Genomic DNA, 20,918 nt, shown 5'->3' with positions numbered 1-20,918 from the left:
CATGATGAATTTTTTTGTTGCTCACTTAGTGCATCTGTAATGAGTAATGGTCTTAACAGTGTAAAATTTTCTTACAAGCTGCATGACTACAGCAGCAAAAGACATGGCAGAACTTGAATTTAAATTTGACTAAAATTCAGCTAAGGATAAAAAAAAAATGATGCTTGTCAGAAATGAAATGTGAAAACTGTAAATTAGGCAATTTTGGATGTTTCCTTATGAATGAGAAACAGTTTTGCAGTTATACCCTAACATAGTTAAATTCACAGCAATTTTCTCTGACTCTTGGTGTCTTTTTTTTGGGTTGTTGTCTTTCTTTTGGTTAACATAATGAGACTGTCTTCCCTTCTTTTATAGTCTCTGAGGGAAAACCTTAAATAACTGACTAAAAGTAAGTCTTTCCTGTAGTTGTAGATACATATTTTAATTTCAGGTGAAGCTGATTCTTCATTTACCTGCTTCAAGCTAGAGGCCTGTTTCACCTCCTGTATGCTGATGTGTAGTTTTGGGGGCATTCTCATAGAAGTTGTTAAGACCCTGTTAATTTTACTACAGTAGAGAAAACACCTTTATGGGAAATGTAAGGAGATACTTAAGGACAGGTTTATATATTTTAAGGATATAACATATAAGGATATTATTACATTTTTGACAACTGAGATGTATTTGTGCCACAGTTCCTGGTTTTTTGATAGGAAAAAGACTTACTCAAAAAATATAGATTTAATGCTTCTTTCTAACAAATTGTTCTGGATATGCTTGTTTTTTTTTTCTCTGTTTTTTTTTTTTTAAAGGACCTGACAAGTTGCATTAAAATGTTGAAAACTTGGTGTCAACAATGAAGAGTTTCAGAAATTGAGATACCTTCTTTATAGTGCAAAGGGATTTCTATGGGACAGGTCTAAGATTTAAGAGACCAACAAGGCGGTGGAAGTTGGCTTGACAAAAGCATAACGGTTTAGTGGGAACAAATGTGTCTTTAGTGCAGCAGAAGTTGTTTTCAGCTGTGTTATTTGTGGCATTAATGGCTTTGCAATTTTCAAAACCAGCTTGTGTGTATCTTTATAGTTCCTAGAATCTTATTGCCGATAAAATTTAACAGAGTTTCTTTGATTGTTTTAGAGGTGTGTTTGATGCTTCCCTCAAAATGGCTGGGTTCTATGGACTCTACACTTGGCTGACTCACACTATATTTGGGATTAACATAGTCTTCATACCATCTGGTAAGAATTTGAACAATTATAATTATTTTTAGATAATATGATTACATACATATTGTACAAGATAAGTGTGTTAAATATTGCTGATAAGATTAGTCTTGAAGTTATTTTTAGGAGTGGCCATGTGCAGAGGGAAGTCCCTGATTGCTATCCTACCCCTGTGCCTTGCCTTTTTCTGTTTTCACAGCACGTCCCCTACCAGCTATTTTACTTCTCCTGTCTGTTCCTTTTGCAGGATGTAATTCTCCCTTCTGTTCAGTCCAAGTCTTTCCAGGTTTTAACATCATTCTGCATGCCTTGTTTTTTGTTTCTTCTGTAGTTGACAGGTGCCGATTTTTCAAGATGCCTAAATTCAGGAAGACGTGGTATCATGAAAATGCATGATGGAGGCGTGCTGCTTATTCTCAGTACTGTTGCCTGACTGTATTACCAGCCTCTGGTTTTCTTTTGTTCTTTAATCTTAGGTTTAGAAATGACTGAACAGTTTTCACTGGAAAATCTTCTCCTCTGTTCCTTTTTTGCTTCTCTTCCACTAAAAATAATCTAATAATAGTAAATGTGAAATGCTGTAACTTCATGTACAAGGGAAAAAGAAGGAAAGTCATAAAGCAATAAAACCCAGGATAATAAGAAATGGCTCTGTTAGAAAGTGCAACTACTAAAAGGCATTGGTTGTCGTTATACCTAGTTAGAAGGCAACTGTTCTTTTTCTTTCAGCTGCATGTGAAATCTTAGAAGTTTTTGCTTTTTGGTTAATGAGACCAAAAAAGAGAAAAAACCTCTTAATTATTCATGTTATGTTCATCCTGTTGCATTAAATTAGAATGGCAGCAGTACTGCATCACTTCAGATTTCAACAGGTATTTGTATGATTTGTATGTTTAGAAAGGCATACGCCTGTGTGTACACATGTGTATACAGAAACACGTGTCATGGATTTTATATTTGTGTGTTTTTTCGCAGTCCTACCTGCATTATTATGGTTGAATGCAGGAGATGTGGTAAGTACAAGGAGACTTCTGCTTGTATGATTTCTTGCATACAGTTGATAATTTGTAGCTATATAAAAGTTTGAAATGTGTATGACTGCTTATAACTGTCATTTTTTCTGAATTGGTGCCTCCTTTGGAAGTAACTCCTTATGACTGGCAGTTGGTGAAGCTCTTTGGTACGAGGAATAGCATAATTTTCTTTTTTTCTTTAAACAACAGCTATAAAATACCGAGAGCTTTATGCAGCACTTCTTCAGTATCTTATTTACAACAGTTGATAGAAGTGGGACTACTGGTGTGGCAGAAGCATCAGAATTTAACTGTAAATGTATTTGTGAAATACGTTGATCTGTTTTTTTTCTCACCTTTGCTTCTGTGTGCTCTAGCATTAGCAGCAATCCTTGGAGCAGTGCCATTTTTGGGGACATACTGGGCAGCCGTCCCTGCAGTCCTAGATTTGTGGCTTGTGCAAGGACAGGGATGCAAAGCCGTTCTGCTCTTGGTTTTTCACCTCTTGCCAACCTACTTTGTAGATACAGCAATTTATTCAGATATATCAGGGTAAGTACATTGGAGGCTTTTTAAAGTTAGTATTGTAAAAATGATTAATGATTATTGACACTTTAATTTCTGAAGCATGCAGACAGTGTCTCCAAGCATAGGAATCACCTTATAGTAAGAAGACTTTCTTCCTAAGTGCCTTTACTTTGTGAGACCTCTTTTCTGTGGACTTTGTCACTTGAAGTTGTGAACTTGTTCTCGAAGTCAGCAAAATCAACTGCTTTGGTTGGCAAATTCCAAAAATGCCTTTGAAATTTATCTAGTCATTGACTAGAGATGTGCAGTATTTCCTTTACCTCACCTATTGCCAGATGATGCTGCAGAACAAACAAGAAATCCAAAAGCTACTTAGGGACTTGAGAAAAAACACTTCAGTTTTTCAGACTGGATTGTGAGAAATGTGAGGATTTGTTTGAAACCAGCCTTTGTGTTGTGTCACCACACCCCGGTGTAAAAGGCTATTGATTATGGATTGATCTTTAAAAGTGTTGAGACAGATAAAATTGCAGAACTGGAGATAGGCTTCTGCAGAGACAGAAGCCAGTGCTGTTTTCCTGCTGTGGGATGTAGGCATGGATTGCTTGAAAAATCTTGCTAGGTGTTTGCCTCTGTTGGCATGAAATGTCTCCTGGTTTCAGCTTTGAGATTGTACACAGAAAAACGAACTCCAAACTATGGAGAGCAAGATGTGTTCACAGCCATGTACAGAACAGATAGAAAGCTTTACTCCTCTAGTTACTGCTTCAGTCTTGATCATCAGAAATAATTCTGGTAAACTGAATTGAGGATTTTGTGGTCCAGACTTAGTTATATGCCAGTACTAGTCCTTCATTAGTGCTGATTTTTATTACAGTAGAGTTAATGTAGAATAAGGACATTAAGTGCTTCAGTTCTGTGTTGTTAGAAACTAATATTTTTGTTCACCAGATATGATTACACTGAACAGAGAGACCTAATGATAATACGTACAATATTAATACTAATTTTCATTGACTGTGACACTAGTTCTTTTGCATGAATTAAAGCTAACGGGTGAAGTATAATCAAATTGGGACTTTTTTTCCAACAATAAACTGTAGATACATTTAAGGCTTGTAGCTATTTAACCAGACAATAATTCTTCTTATTATTGGAATACATTTTTTGACTGTAGGGGATGCAGGCTCTGTGTACTGTCCAGAAAATACATGTGGCAGGAATAGATTTTCTGACAGTGGAGCAAGATTGTATTTTTCTCATTAAACAGAACAGTAAGCATCATGCTGTCTTGTGGATTAGATTAAATATATTTTAAATAGCTATAATTAGGTTATGCAGGGTTTTCCAAATGCATTAAACTTATATTGTAGTCCTATTTCATCGGGTGATCTGTTGTTTAATTTAGCAAACTAGCCAGAAGAATGTTTAAACTGATGCAAAGGCTGGATAAAGTTTAGAAATGAATCATATGTCTACTGCTGGAGAAATCAATCCCCTCAGAAAAGCAGTCTGGCATTACCAGTAGGTTAAATTGGATCTAGGTAAGATATGATTGAGGTATATGATGTTACAGGTCTCATTCCACACACAATTGCGATGAAGGCAAAGACTGCCAGTGGGGGAGTTGAATAGAAGTCAGGACCATAGTAGAAATCTGGCTGAGACTGCTGGAGCTCTGTACTAGCTGGTATTTTCACTCCATTAGACTGAGAATTTAGAGTAAGTTCCTGAAAATTGGGTGCTAAGTTTCAACTGTACCTTTTCTTATATAATTCCATATTAGCATAATTATTTTAACTACAAAGATTAAGCATGATGAGCAGGTTTTGTGTAACTGTTCTTGATAGGATTCATGTGGTGCACCCGAACTGATAACATGGAAAAGAACAGTGCATGGCTTACTTGCTGCCATAATAGCTCATACCAAAAGCTCCATTGGCCCCAGCTTTCCAGTAAATATGTTCATAAAAATCTGGGTTTATTTTTCATCTGAAAACATGAAAAGCCTAATCATAACAAACACTCGGTCTGAGAGGGTGTTTTATAACAAAATGAGAAGACATGACTATGTATGCTAACTGTTCTTTGAAAGGTGCAATGCAAGTTGCTATCATAGTGTAGATTAATGTGTTTGCTCGGGGGCATTCGTAGTACATGTTTCTAGTTGTCTTAAAATTTAACAATTCTTGACCATAAGGCATGAACAGTCTTTGTAATCATCATCTTTCCATTTTCAAAATGGAAATGTTTTTGCCATTAACTCCTTCAGACATTCTTCAGCAGATGTCTATAAAGCAGCTGCTCCATTGTGGATATTTACCAGCATTATGTGCTACAATGCACTGATCTGTTGTGCAAATAGGACGCAGAATACAGCTTGGAATATTTGTGCTGTTGGTCAAACAGCAGATAAGTGAAACTACGGTATCTATAGCTAGCTGTGTAGTTTTCTAAGCTTAATAAAACTTTGTGATTAATTCACATTTCATAATTGAGAGTATTGTTTGTTGTTCTTACTTTAATTCTGTTCTTTTTGCACCATCATTCCAGAGGTGGCCATCCTTACCTGACAGGTCTTGCAGTAGCTGGTGGAGCATACTACCTGGGGCTGGAAGGAGCCATCATAGGACCAATTCTACTTTGTATACTTGTGGTTGCTTCCAACATATATAGTGCCATGTTGGTGAGTCCAACAAATTCAGTGCCCACTCCATCACAATCAGCATGGCCATTACAGATTTACCGGTAAGTTATAAATATGTTACATGTATGTGTTACGTTTTTACGTGGATCAGCATATGTACACATAGGTAAAGAGAGTCTGTGCCTGAGTTTTATATATGAGCATGCATATACGTGTACATGCCTGTTGAAGTATTTGGAGAGGATTCAGCTATCCCATATTCTAGAAATAAAAATGATGGTAAAGTAAAATACTCACCTGAACTTGTAAACCTGAAATGTTTGTTTAATGTCACTTAGCTTCTTATGAAAGGCTCTTTCAAAAAGTTCAGGAGATAATGGAACATCCTTTTTTCTGTGTAAAACTATTCTGAATGGCTATCTAGTAGTCAGTACTCGTTATTATTAAAAGGCCTGCCTATAAATAACAGCATTTTTGTGTTACTGTACTGTAAAATCTAAATACGCATACTTGAACTTTACAAATGAGATAATATTATATTGCATTATTCTATTAAAAGTATGGTCTTGAGTAATCTCTTGATTGAAGTTACCAAATGTTGGGGCTGTTCAGCCTGGAGAAGAGAAGGCTGCGTGGAGACCTCATAGCAGCCTTCCAGTACCTGAAGGGGGCCTGTAGGGATGCTGGGGAGGGACTCTTCATCAGGGACTGTAGTGACAGGACAAGGGGTTCAAACTTAAACAGGGGAAGTTTAGATTGGATATAAGGAGGAAATTCTTTCCTGTTAGGGTGGTGAGGCACTGGAATGGGTTGCCCAGGGAGGTTGTGAGTGCTCCATCCCTGGCGGTGTTCAAGGCCAGATTGGATGAAGCCTTGTGTGGCATGGTTTAGTGTGAGGTGTCCCTGCCTGTGGCAGGGGGGTTGGAACTAGATGATCTTGAGGTCCTTTCCAACCCTAACTATTCTATGATTCTATGATTCTATGGAAGTATATCTTTAAACTACGGTTAAGGAACGGGCTGAATAAACTCCTAGTTGAATAATTATAGTTGGAATTCATATTGTGAAGTTATTAATGACAGTAGCCATTTTAGTGTCTCTGCTGTCTTGTTCAATTACATAGGTTAGCTCATTATACATACATCTTAAAGAGGTTTCTGTGCTTGTCAGAAATGATCCTTTGCTTTATTCACATGAATAATGTTGTCATCTTTCATATGGGTAACTTAAGAGGAAAAATACTAACTGGACCTATCTGTAGTCTCTGACTTGTAGAGTTTATGTTCCAAGATTGCATAGATAGAGCTTCCCAAAGTACACAGAAAAAATTGCGTGTGTATTTGATTCCTGTTTAATTTGTAGGAAACTAGGTCAGATCACTGAACAGATTTGTTTTACTTTTTTCTTTATCCTGCCTCCCCCCAGGTCATCTAGAGAGAGTCCTGAAGAGATTAAAATGGCTGCAGAGTGATGAAGGTGCTGTGCTGCATCTCTTCAGCATAAGAAAATCACTGTCTTCTGTCTGGAGTTCCCAACAGTCATGGCCTTCTGTCCCGTTCCAGCTGTGCCTAGGGGCAGCTCACACAGAAGCACAGCAGCATAGCTTGGGTTTTAACAGAAAGTACTTCTTAAACTTCTTGAGCTGGCCTTACGTTATTGTGCACTTTGCCTCCTCAGGAGAGAATGTCTACTTCCCATGGCTTTGCATACCAACACACAGTTCAGCTGCCTTGTTGAAAGCCTTGAAGACTTTTGTCTTCATAAAAAGAATAGTTAAGAGGACAGGTATATCCACTGGAGTAGTAACCATGTCTGCAAAAATGACTAACTTGACTTTATTTATTGGGCTATTTGTGTTATTAAATTGTAGTAGCTTTAAAGAAAGCTAATTCCAAAATAATTTATTTTCAGTTAATCTGGTGGCAAAAAAAGGTGTAAACCACTTATTGATAAATGAAAGTAGAGTACAATTATTTGCTGCTCCTCTCTTTAGAGGCTTTGACCATCATCTGTAACTCATAATAACACTATACGCACTGAAATTTAATGTTGTTAGAGGCTAATATTTCTAATGTTTTCCTGAAATTAGTAGACATGCAAATTGTTAAATGTGAGTTTTCCTCGTAGTGCAATAGGAAGACTTATTTAAATAGTTTGAATCTTTTCCTTATTTTCAGTGAAATCTGTTAGTATTTTGCTGTTTACCCACCATCCCAGTGGAGTCATCTGGTCAACTAAACTTAATCAAAGACCTTAAATGTTTCAGGCAGGGGTAATGTACCTCATCTGTTCATCTGGAAGTCACATCTGCTTCCAGTAATAGGAAGAAATTGAATGGGGATTGTTGAATGTTGTTTTTTAAGTGCTGTGGCAGAGTTCAAACTTTTCAAACAAATTTATTTCCAAAGAGGAAGGGGAAAGAGCATGAATTTTGGTTTAATTCAGTTTGAGTTGGGTTTTTTTCCCCTGTAGGCCCCTGGCCAAATATCATAATAAGATATATCTTATATATTAAGACAAATCCCAATAATAAATGGAGTTCTTAAATTCATGAAGTTACCTAGGTCACAGCATCAGACTCCTCTAGTGCTTTTCTTTCATATGTAGTTTTGCTTAAAGTGCAGTTTTAGTGACATTTAAGGCTTGTTGTATTGATTGTTGAAAAATACTTTGACACAATGGATCTTTATAAATGTATCCTTCCTGCAAATAGGAAGTAGGGGGTTTGGTAGAAATTTCATGTTTGAACAGCTTTTCCACAGATACAGTGAGGGCCATGGGTACAAAGTAGCAGACACACATGCTTAACCAAAGAACCACCTTCCAGTTTTAGTAATGTCTCTTCAATTTGTGTCAGAGTTTGATTGATAAAGAGTTATACAAGATCCAGGCAAGTCTTGCATTTATTATTGCTGGTAATGCAACTGTTGGAGCAAAAATCTGTTCTTATCTAGGGATAAGGATATCTAAGATTTGTGTACAAACAGCTCTTGGTAATGTGGGTGTTTGTATTAACTGAGTTGCAGAAGTGCTGGTAGATCTGGAAGGCTCTTTTTTAAATGATACCGCATGTATTTTTCATTGTTTTTGGAAATACATTGCCATAGAAAGGAATTGGACAGTACTCCTAAGCAAGGAAGGGCTGCTGTAGGTTTGCAATATACAGGCTGCCTATTAAGACACAAATAGCCAACTCCTATAGTTCTCAAAATCAACTGCTGCAGTTTCACTGAAATTTTATGCTTAAATGAGGGGGTTTGAATATGATGATTTTACACCTGCAAATTTGTAGGTATGTGTTTGGGTGACAGACTCAGGCTTAATTTAGTGGTTTGACTCAAGTCATTGAAATACGGAAACATACCATTTAATATTTTAAATTCTGAAAGACCTACACATCAATTCCAACTAACTGAATAGGAAGGATATATTGCTTGAACTAAGTTACTGTCCTGTGCTTATTTATTTACTTGGTTTTGCGGCTTATGTAGAATCTTCAATGAAATGCATTCTTAGGATTGCTGCTGGCTAGGATGGAGGATGACAAAGAATCCGAGGGTGTCCCTAAGTGTTTCTGCAACATTCTAACCAGCTTGAATACTGTGATACTTGGGAAATGTCTTTGTTATATTACTTTGTAGTTCACAGTTTTGCACTGAAATGTTGTGTTCTCACTATAGCTTCTTGCAGACAGCATTTAAAGAAGAATACTAGCAAGAAATATGCATCTTTAATGTATTTCCAGTTTTCCATTGCTCTGCTTTGCTCACTGGTCAAGACATTTGTATTGTCCACGTTTGCTATCCTAGTTATTTCTGAGACAATCTTTCAGATTGCTATAGTGCTCAATATAGTAACTTAAGAATGTCATCTTAAAGCATTCTTTTGTTTGTTTTTAAGTTTTCTTTTGTCCCTCCCGCTTCACCTGACCTCCTTAAATCAAAGAAAGGTCTCTGCTGCGAAAACTTAAAATGGCATTTCTGACACAGCTTCAGTAATGGCAAATCAGTAAAATCAGCTGAGAAGATATGTTCTTGTTATAAAATGTGCCTTTCCCAACATAAAGAGAAACCATTTTGTATAGAGAATTCGTATCTGAAGTAGTCTTGTTGGTTTTCCCTCCTTTGCCATGAGGCTTCATATTGACACTTCCTGTTTCAAATTCTTCTAAGACTTTCCATGAAGAGCTATCCATAGTACAGTCTTTCTCAGTAAATGTAGCCTAAGGAACTCATGCCATGTGCCATGCCTGGTGGAGGAACCGATTGTATGCTTCAGTGGTGGTACAGAAACAGTATACTGTCTTAAAGAAGGAACAAAACCACCAATAATACCTTCTTAGAATATGAAATATTCATTGGATTTTGCCATGCTTTAAAAAAAAAACCTCAACAACAACAAAAAAAAAAAACCCACAAAATCCTATCTTATGAAAAAGCAGACCTTGATTATTTAAGGGTTTAAGTGTGTAATTACCAGCAGAAATGGAAGAATTTGTCCTTGCATATTTAACAATCTGTATTCTTTTCAGAAAAGACTTAGCTTCTTTAAGAACAGTTTAGTTTAGATCAATCTCAGATTAATGTGAAAATAATCAAACTGGTCGTTTTGACTTGCGGTCTTTGTAACATGCCAGTTCCTGGTTATATTGCTTCATCTGCAAAAGCAGCCAGCAGCTCTGTGGCATAAGCTTTTAGATGGCTTGTGGGTTTTACAAAAAAAAAAAAGGATGGGAAACTCCTCATACCCCCTTTTCTGTAGTGGCATTAAAGTACAGTTTTCGTAGGAGAGACCATCTTGTCATAATGCTTAAAGGCAAGAAGTTGGTGGCCTTCAGCTTTACTGTAAAGAATCATTCCAGGAGCAGGTATTTACTTGTATTTAGTATATTCAGTATTCCATTTGAACAAAACTAATTTGAACAAAACTGATTTGAACAAAACCAATTAGAATTCAGAAGGGAATGCTTGTAGTAAACCAAGACAATGTGGTCTTACGGTACTGTGAAATACAACTGTGATGGTTTTCATCATTCTCTTTTAGCTAATCAGGCTTCTTGCTAGTAGTGGAGTGCCAAAGGGCTAGTGGTAACTGCTTCTTGTGCTGAGTCAAACTTCACCTTTCCCCATCTTCTGTACCTTAGCTGAATGTTCCTGTGCTATAGCAGAACTAGCAGAAATGCATGTGTACCAGTTTACAGCCCAGCATGTTAACTTTGGGTCGCTATAAATACTGGCTTAATTGAATACATGAAGCAGCAAACTATAATGGTTGAGAATCTGGCACACATTGTTTTTGCCAGCCTAACTGCAGTATGGTAACTTTCAGCACAGATGCTCCGCAACCAGTTGGGAGCAGTAATGGCTTATTTTGAAGACTGCTTTTTTAAAAAAAAAATAAAGTTTAACGTTATGCATATAATACCCATTTTTCATAAATTGATACCCACATATCTAATAACAGAGACAGCAGTCAGATACTTTAATGTACAGTGGTATGTAGTTGCAGCTCATCTGGGGTACATGTAGGCTTGATGATTTCATGGACTATGTGGCTTCTCTTGAAGACTTTGAGGAAGAAGATATGTATAATTTGTCAGTGATTACTAGATTAGGAAGTCTTTAATCCATTTAATTAATAAAAAAGCATTGTGTAGGAAAATTGGATGCTGTCTCCAGTATTGTACTTTGTGGGTATCAGTGTAACTTCTGAAATAGGTGTATGGCTGCAGCGTTAAATGTTTGTTTTCAGAAAGCCAAAAAATACAAAAGTGGGTAAAATTGTTCCCCAGTGAAAGCAGCAGCAGCATTGTTGTGCTGCTAATCCCTATACTGGTGACAGAATATTGCAGAGTGCTGCCTTCCCTTATGGACCTGATAGATTAAAGATTGGAAAATACCATTATTCTACTGACTTTGTAGCTTTGTATCTGTGGTAGAAGATGATCTCACAACTGCCTTTATTCACACATTGTGTTCATGTTATCGTGGCTTAAGTTTGTCTCTGCAGAGGGCACCACCTTTGTGGACACTACTTCTGAAAACAGCCACAACTTCCTTTAGAAGGTGCTGAAAGGTGTTAGTATTGCAGTTAGTATTCATTATGTCCAGTAGTGGAGGTAGCATTCTTCTTCTAGAGATGCAGTTGTTTGCCTTGAAGTTTTCAATTTTACAAGAGAAAATTGGTTTCCCAGTTGAATAATGTTTATTGAGTGACAGCTGACATCTCGTAAATTCATGGATGCATCATTTTTATAAACTGTCTTGGCTTGTATTTCAAAGGGTTTCCCCTTGCCATTATTTCTTACACTTTTTATAAAGTGTACTTTGGCAGTTCTCATTTCTATTTATACAAAACTAGAATTGACTGTTAACAAACAGTCAGAAATGATGAGCATATTCAGGGATTCTACATTGGGTTTGTAAATGTATATATTGATATACAGCATTACATAAATACGAGCAATGTCTAGCCTATTCGGACAACTGAAGTTTTGTCTTTTTTAAGATATCTGAGAACAAAATAGTGCCTGTCTATAGTGAAAACAAGCAACATTTTTCTTAAATTGATACTTGATAAAGGTTGGGGGAAAGCCAAGCAAATATTGGTAGGGTGACTTGAACTGTTTAGTTGTAGTTAATATAAAGTTGGGAAAAGCTGTTGTTACATGTAGTAATACATTGCTAAGTGATTACTCTTCCTGGAAGTATTTGCACACATCTACTAAAGAGCTGCCAAAATTTATGGGTCATGAAATAATGTCTTCATTATTCTTTTAAGCTCTTCCACACCTCGTCTAGTATTCTGTTTCAAATCTGTTTTAATACAAGTACATGAGAGTATTGCTTCATCCTCTGTTGGGATGGATTCCAGGACCTGAAAAGCATGCTTTGAATGTCCGTACTGAAATGGTATGTCCAATTCAGGAAGGAATTGCTAATTGGCAAGTAAATGCATCCTTCATATACTCTGCATATGGATGGACTTGGATAAACATAATTCATGTTGCATTGAATTAAAGATTATTCTTTGAATATAGCACTGATGATACCAAGGTAGAGTTGGGTTAGAAGCAATAAAGGTATATCTGCTTGCAGCAGGAAGCATTTGTAAGCTCGTAGAGTGAGTGCTCTAAAATCCACATGTATCTGAAGAATTTTCATCATGATGGTGTGAAGCAAAAATGTTAATTTCTTTTCCTAGACTCACTTTTTTTCACTTGACTGTTACATACAATGATCCAATGAGGACCTAAAGTCAAAGTAACTTTTTATTATATTGGGGCAGATTAAATGCAAGAGGAATCACAAAGCCAAAAAGTAGCCGCAGAACAAAAGTTCACAAAGCTTAAAAACTGACATCCAGGCCATAAGGGCAGGGGTTGGGGAGAATCAAAATCCACATTTTTGGCCCCTTTCTGCCAGTCTCTGCCGTAAACTGAAGCTTTTTCAACAAGTATCAGTAAAAAATATTTTTGTGATGTTTATAACTTCCTGTCTGTGTAGATCAATGTTTTCAGTTTCTAGCATCTGTCATCACTGCTATGTTCTGCAAGCATACAATTTGTTCAGATTTGTTACCTTTAAAATGAATTTTCTATGCTTCACTGATTGTTGGAAACCAACTTTTTATACTAATAGTTAGGTGTTTACCTATACAGATACATATATCTATATATATATATATGTATGTTAACTGGTGTTTGATGTTTTGTTCATAATACTAGGGAAGGTTTTTTTTCCCTTTGGTAAATCTCACCAAACCAAATCCAAAGAAAGCTTTGACACCATGTCCTAAGACTGGCTACACCCTACTCAAACCCACCAGCAGATCTTTTGCATTATGGAACGTGGGTTCTAAAGCATGCATTCCAACCCAGGACCTGTGGAAATCTGGAGCAATAACTTCCACTGTTTGTTGACACAAATTTTGTTTTTAATTGTACATGTGATATATCTTCAGAGTGGAACTATGTTCAGAATTGGTGTTATCACAATTGGTTTTGGTATGGTACCTGGTTTTGCATGTATGGTATTGAAAGTATAACCCCTGTGTCCATCTGTGGCAGGACAAAACATGTGAGTTAAAATTGAGAAGTGCTTGTGTGGACTGCAGAGGTATTTAAACTAAATAATTTTGATTGTATGCACAGTCCTCTTCCTAATAAAAATGGTTTTTTTTTTTTTTTTTTGTAGCAGGTTTGAGAAGCTTTTAACTTAATATTGTATTCACACGGCAGTCCTTTGTAGGCACAGAATGGTTAATATATTTTGAAATAAAATGCTGTTAATGTAAAGAAAACTGTCTTTAATTTGAATGGTGGGATCTTTGGAATGAACCACAAAGGCTGCAGCTGATCCGGTGAAGTAACAGGTTTGCTGCAGACAAACATGGCAGTGGATCTGTAGACCCTGTGTATAACTTACTTCACTGAGAGAAGCTATCTCCCACTGGGTAAGGAAGGGCATGGGCCTCAACAGTAATTATGGTTCAGCTGACATCTGGCTACTGGCTACACTGCCTGCAGTACCACAGCCATGCGTCCAGACCCCACAAAAGCTTACATGAGGCAGCTGTAGGTAATTCAAGTTACTTCCATTATGGCTTACTCTCTGAAATGGAAATGCTTGTTTAGTGTGTGGGCATAATTTTAGATCACTCTATTGACTATAAAGCAAAAGTGATCAAATCCTCCCTGCATGAGCGCTCACACCTTTTGAGAGAGAAATGGCTGATGTTCAACTTTTCATCCCTCTCACTGTTCTGTGACCAGGCTCATCACCTTGAAGTGATTCATACAGCACAGTCAGTTTTAGCTAACATCCCTTTCATTCTCCAAAGGGATCAAACCTTGCTTAGTGCATCTGTGCTGGGGGAGGTTCAGCAATTAATGCCAGTAGCATAATAATTTTTTTATTTTTAAATTGGGGCAGTCTTGGTCTTCTAAGAGGCTCAGAATTCCTCTAAAGTTGGAACCAAAGTGAATGCATTTGTAATGAGACAGCTCAAAGCACGTGTGCTTCTGCGAGAACTCCTTTGCTCTCATTTGGGTGGTTTAGTGGTTTTAATGTGCAGATACAGTGTTTTTATTAATAGAAAATGAGTAGTTGTTCAGCACCCACAGCAGATAAAGCTTTATAAGGATGTAGCACCAGTGAAGCCTATTTGCTCAGTCTCAACTATTCTTTCAGAGCCGTTCAGGAGGTTGCATGTACAGTGTAGATCATTAATATTTAGGGGGTGGAAGGGTAGAGAGTACAAAAGAGTTACTGGGAGATACATCGGCAAAAAATGTACTGAAAGAATTACACTAGCTGTGTATTTTTGAGCATGACGAGTGATCTAATTTACAAGATAATTGTTTCGTTGTAAGATACCATCCTTCCAGACTACAAATTTATTCTTCGGGGAATTCATTTGACTTGTTAATCTAAGCGAAGGTTTTTCTGGTACAGATATTTATTCTGTAGTAGATTTTTTTGGAGCTTAATTTCTTTATCTTCCCGATGGCCTTCTTTTAAAAAGAAATAAACCTTACAACTCTCCTTTAGCCTCAGAGCAGAGTCAGCTTTAATTACTCGGGGCTGCTGTTTGTTCAACTCCTTTGTCATTTTTGAGGAGTCACTTTGTCACTGAATATGTGTAAGACTATGAAGGCCTTACACCTCCATTCTCTCCTCAGTTCTGCTTGTTGCAATTTGTTTAGCGTGTTAAAAAATCCTGGTGGGGAAAGGGTGGTGAAAGCCCCTCCATCAGATGGTTTCAGCTGTTAACGTTTAAAATGTGAAGAGAAATCTGTGGCAAGTAGGTGGTGTCTAGTTGCAAGATAGATCTGTCAGGTTTCTGGAAGTGGTAGAAACTAAAACTGGAAGAGTAGTCTTCACCATAGATTACATTTCTTCACCTATTCTGAAATAATTATTGTTGTATGTGTTATAAATTGGAACAAAGTTTTATTTTAGTTTGGTTTCTAATCTTTTTAAAATTCTCCAGATGAGCAGTAATGCATGACTTCCCTCTCCCTGTTGAGTGAGGCCAAAACCAACCACTGCTGTAATCAATGCCATGTCTGGTATATCAAAATGCACTCTCTTTTATGCTTATGGATGTTTATGTGTATGTACAGTCAAAAAAGCATATAGTTCAGGTGCATTTATTTTGAGTAGACTGATGATGGTAAGAGACAGTTTTATGAAGCTCCAGGCCTGGACAGTTAGCTGTGGAGATATCTGCTTTGTAAGGTTGGAGTATCTTACTATACAGTGACTACATACAGCCAATGCCTTCCGTCTGTAAAAAACCAGAAATTTTCACTGAAACTGGTACATTTCCCAAAGATTCCTTTCAATTGTTTTTATTCTTACTGCTTCAGAAGGCTGTAGTGATAAAATTCAGTTTTGCTTTTTAATTAAATAGCTCTGAAAAGTAACATTTGGTAAGATCATTTAATTTTTTTAATCTCATGATCAGTAAAGTCCCTTGTTCACAGGGCAGTTGCAGTCTTTTGGCTTTTGCCACTCTCAAAAATAGCAATTGGCTTTTTGAGGAAAAAAAATACCCTAGACATTCAAGTGTATCTAGTTGACAGAAATCCAAACACACAGTGAATGATATCAAAGAAAATAGTATGAAAAATGAAAGCAGTTCAGAAGAACACTGAGATGGTATCTCATGCTGCAGTATAGAATTTCATGCTGCGACTGAAATACATAATGTAATCCTAACATATCAAATGTAAAATGAATTCAGCTTCCAAATGAAACATTAAGTTTATTCTTTCCTTTGACTGTAGGATATTGAAATCCTTTGACATGGCTTTGTGTGAAATAATTAATAGCTTTCTTCTACCATCCTGTATCAGGGCTGCTCCAAGCGAATCACTTTTCCCAAAGAAGTTCACATTTCCCATCATAGCATGTAGTTCCTTTATTTTTTTAACTTTATATGAGGTAATCTTTGAAATTACTGTATTAATGCTGCCGTTTGTGCTGTGATAGAGCCTAACAGCTTCTTTGAGGAACTCGTTCCACTCTCCTGATGATCTGAGCATGCTCACTGGGAAGTATTTTGGTCAGGTTGGTGAGTGCAACGTGACTTAAGGAAGACACAAGAAATGCATTTAACAGGTGCCCAGTGGTAGGAAACAGAATGGCTCTGCTCAACACAAGAGGGGTGTATTTCTGAAACTTACACCCAGCCACAAGGGTTACTGATTTACAGGCAGCAGTGGACTGCACAGCCTCATTTAGGGCTGAAACTGTCTGTCTTAAACAGGCAACTGGCTTAAGCAGGCAAAGCCCCAACTGTGTGGGGCAGGGTTTGTGGGGTTTTCTTTCCTGTAGACCTAGACCAGTGCACACACTTGCATTCTTGACTTAGATAACTAAAAGAGGCTGTTTGCTTTCATTTTGCCTTTCTTACCAGAAGCTAATTTTTTTTTAATAATTAAAAATAAAACCAAAATTGTCTTGGGCAAACACCTGCTTTTGTTTACTTCAGAAGATGAACAGCAGAGAAAAGACCACTGTGATGAAACTTAACCTTTGATGCTTCCATAATCTGTTGGTAAGTATCTTTCACACGAAGGTGTCTGACAGGTTTTAGGGAAGCACACATAGTCTTGGCTGGCTTGAATTCAGGCCTTTTTGCTTTTTTTAATGGGAGAAAAAGTTGAACGTAAAATCTTTGCATGACCTTCTGGAGCGCATCCTTTTTAAAGCACTGCTGTTGCTGACCACAAACGGATTGCTCTAAGAACTGGAAAGAGATTCGGTTGCAAGTTTTGTGTCTTAATCTTTGTTTCTAGTTTTCAGAAGAAAAAGATTCATTGTAATGGTTGTGAATGTAGTTGGGCTTATTTAGAAAAGACATACATGGCTAATTTGGGCTTGCTTGAACTTCAGCAGTTTCTTAGGGCTTTCACCCTTATGCTGGCGAATTAAACTTGCTGCCCCCAGTCTGGGATTACAGATTGAAAGGCTGAGAGCATTTGATATGAAGATTTAGAATCGAATCTTCAGTTTGATTTAGAAACGAATGAGTACTGAATGGCACAAACAGGTAAATAATCACCTGATTAACAAGAAGCACCATAGCAAAGAAGCATTTCCATATATTTCTCTACTGCCTCTGTTTTACCAACACAGGTAACTGGTCTGTTGTATTTAAAATCATTAGTCTTTTCCAAGATACCATAGTCAATGAGTTGTAATGATGTTTATGTGTATAATTACTATTTAAGGGAGACTTTATCCAGGTAGATTTATCAAACTAGGACTATTTTCAAGAACTGACCTACCCTTAGTAGCTTTAGAGCTCAAATTAATGGTAGCAAAGACAGAAGATGGCAGCCCTGGCAGCCAGAACCATCCCAGGGATGTTGGTATAGTACTGATGACAGGAAGACTTTATAGGCTAAATGTCAAGATGACATGTGTCCGAGGCATAGCATTTCCCAAATAGTGTCCACATACAGGTTATGAGTCTGTGGATTTCCAAAAATAGGACAAAAGATTTAAGTCATGCTGACTGATAGTTGAAGGGTAACTTTATCTTATGTTAGCTGTTTGGGAGTTTGCTGCAGTACTTTGGGACTAGAGGGGTATTGGTCTTGCAGTGAGAACAGTATGATGTTCCAAGAGAGCTGTGTTACTGTTACCAGATTTTGCTTAAATGTGGTACATTTCAAAAAAACAGCTTGTACAATTCAGAAAAGGAATCTAGATCTGATTTTTATCAAAGGAAATAGTTGCTTAGATCCCTGTCAAAGAACGGGTCTATAAAAAGTCATCTTTCCCTGAGGTGTTCTGGAACTTTTTCTTAGTCGAGACATTCAGTTCTACTCATTTCGATTCAAGCAGGTAAAAATCACGGCTTCCTGCTCAAATGTCTGAGTAAAAGCCTATAAGCAGAATCCATGCCCATCAGGAGGCAGCAATGTCAGACTTTCTTTAGATAGATTTCTTTTTTTTTCCTTTCAGCTTAATAATCTACAGAATTTTTCAAAGAAATTCTGTTCAGTGAAGAGCAAGGCTGCCGGCTTTCATCAGATGCTGGTTTTGCTGTAGCCTTTTAAGACCTGAGACAGTGGCAGGGGAATTCAGAAGCTTACACACTAGGAATGTCAAGTATTTTCTTGTATGCTTCTCGGTGATCTGTAACTGACGTGTAATAAGTTATTTCTTTGCTTTATGAAATACAGTTAGCAGATAGTTGTAGCTAGACTGTCATTGCTGTACTATTGCAATCATTTTAGTGGTGGTTATTCTACTCCCATTTTTTGATACATCCTGACAAATTATAAGATGCCTCTATGCTGTAAAGCCAATTTCTTTGTAGAGATTTAAACTAAAGATTTTGTTGTCTCACAGATGAAATAGATTTGGTTTTTCTCTTTTGATTATTGCCAATTATTGCAAATTGACGAAGTCCTGTAAGTTCTCCTAGCCAAATTTATCTGAGAAAGCGTGAATCATATGGGTTCCTAATAAAACTGTGGAGATGGCAATTAATCTGACCTCTGCCTGCCATCACCACTGGTTTACAAGCATTAGAAAGCTTGCCTTCAAAGCACTTCTGCTTTCTTATGGGAGCAAATGAATGTCCTGTGGTGAGAGCCTTCCAATCTATCTAATTTCCTGGTCAGAGTGAGCTACCTTGCACTGGTAGTTACTAAGCAGCTAAACAGAGACTTCTCAGTGCACTTTCAGATGTTACTCTCTTTATCTCTCGGGAATAAACACTTGAAGAAAATTGTTTGAAGGTTAAGTTCTCCCAGCTGGGAAAAATCCTTCTTATCTGTGGCCACAGAGCAAAGACACTCACTTCTTCCTAGATACAGCAGCTTATTTCTACAGTTATGGCCTATCCTTCAAATTAGAGTTCTGAATGTTCTTAAGAATTAAATAAAACATGAAAAATCATTCCCTAGCTAAACAGAAACATTCCCTTGATAAAGGGGATTCCTGGGTTCTGGGCAGTCATGCACACGGCGGGTCTCGGCAAAGGAATTACTTCCTTTTATATGGACTGTGAAGAATTTTGTTGATCTGGTTGACTCCTGTGAGAGCTGACAAACACCGTGTCAAAATAACATCAAGATTGAGAAATCGGTAACACACACAAGTGAAAACTTAGATTATAAACTAGTCAAGTGCCTGCGGAAAGCATAAATGAGAATACTTGTTCTAGGCAGCATTGCAGTATGTTCCTGTGAAAAACTGTTCTTGGTCTGTCACAGTATTGCTGATGTATATCAAGATAGGAAGAAAAATTGTAATTATTTGAAAGTTAAATGTAATAAGTCTCAGCATTTGCAATGACAAGTAGGAAATCCTCAGAAATCTTGGTTACTTGTCAAACCGGTCTCATTATAACAATGTATATGTTAATACAGCCAAATGCAAGGTGATGCGTTCATAATTATACATCTGCTATGAGGATTATAATGTTCCTTAAAGCATTTATGGTTTAGCTTAGATACCTGACAGGATATGAACATTCCTGCTGTTGGATGAGGATTAAAACAAATATGATCGTGGGATGTGTAAAAAGGTAGCACCAGGTATATGTCTGTGACATTAATACAAGAACTGGTAAAATAATCAGGCTAGTCCTGAGGCTCAGGAAAAGGATTTTGGATAGTAGAAAAAGTTCTGAAACGAGAAAAAAGGGCGATTCAGGCCTGACGAATCTTCCTTCTAATGAGAGATTAAAGAGACTTCATCTTTGGATTTTAGCCAAGAATGGGGTTATTGATGGTGGATTGATCAAACTAAGGAAAGCAAATTTAAAACTCGAAGGCTTCTCCTTTCAACTAGGAGAAACTGTCAGAATCGGATGGCTGGAAGTTGATTCTAAACAAATCTGCTCTATAGTTAAGGCACATGTTTTAACACCAATTAACCGATGGAAGAATCTCACTGACAGAGGGACTAATCATCCTTGAGGATTTAAAATAAGTCATTGCGCTGTCTAGGGCAGCTGAGTTTCTGAATGAAAAAAATCCGATGGCCTCTCTTGTGTAGGATGGAAAATACAGGGTAGAACAATCCCTTTGTCACAAAATTCTGTAAATACTTGAAATAGGGAACGTTTCATTCTGTTAAACCCCTTCATGTAGTTAAAGCATCTGTAGTTGTCTGCAAAGATAAGCAAAGCCTGCTGTCTTGGCAGCTGTGAGACCAGTACCTGACATTTCGTGTTCCTTGCATTCTACTGATCTTTGTCCTTTAATGTATCTTTTTCTTATAACACGAAAATGGTGTCTGCAAACAGGCATTTTACTGGGGATTTAGGAGTGGAAATGGGCTCATGAGGCACGCTGAAGCCAGATGATTTTTTCCGCCCTGTGTGCTTTTACTTTGATGTTAGTTTGTTGACTGACGTTTTCCAAATAAGTATCCGTGAAGCGGAGTGAAAAAACATCCTGCCTTTTTTGCCTTGCGTTTAACAAAATAATGCCTGGCCTTGATCTCTCCTAACAGTAACGTTTGGTGCTGGAAAATGCTGACAAGTTTTCTT

General features: G+C 37.3%; 1 protein-coding gene across 2 annotated transcripts in view; it reads left to right on the top strand.

Moving 5' to 3' along the window:
- Positions 1–13,697, top strand: part of TMEM245 (transmembrane protein 245) — an 80,145-nt gene extending 66,448 nt beyond the window's left edge. For both annotated transcript variants that reach the window (XM_065667748.1, XM_065667747.1), the window contains 4 exons: positions 1,123–1,223; positions 2,599–2,773; positions 5,303–5,497; positions 6,822–13,697. In XM_065667748.1, the coding sequence (XP_065523820.1) occupies positions 1,123–1,223; positions 2,599–2,773; positions 5,303–5,497; positions 6,822–6,867 (517 nt within the window). In that variant the 3' untranslated portion in view covers positions 6,868–13,697. The remainder of the gene's footprint in view (positions 1–1,122; positions 1,224–2,598; positions 2,774–5,302; positions 5,498–6,821) is intronic.
- Positions 13,698–20,918: the final 7,221 nt, after the last annotated feature.

This window comes from Lathamus discolor, chromosome 2, assembly GCF_037157495.1.
Source record: "Lathamus discolor isolate bLatDis1 chromosome 2, bLatDis1.hap1, whole genome shotgun sequence".
NCBI classification, from domain to species: Eukaryota; Metazoa; Chordata; class Aves; order Psittaciformes; family Psittacidae; genus Lathamus; species Lathamus discolor.
The sequence above is the reverse complement of the archived record's forward strand: the minus strand, read 5'-3'. Positions and strand labels throughout refer to the sequence as shown.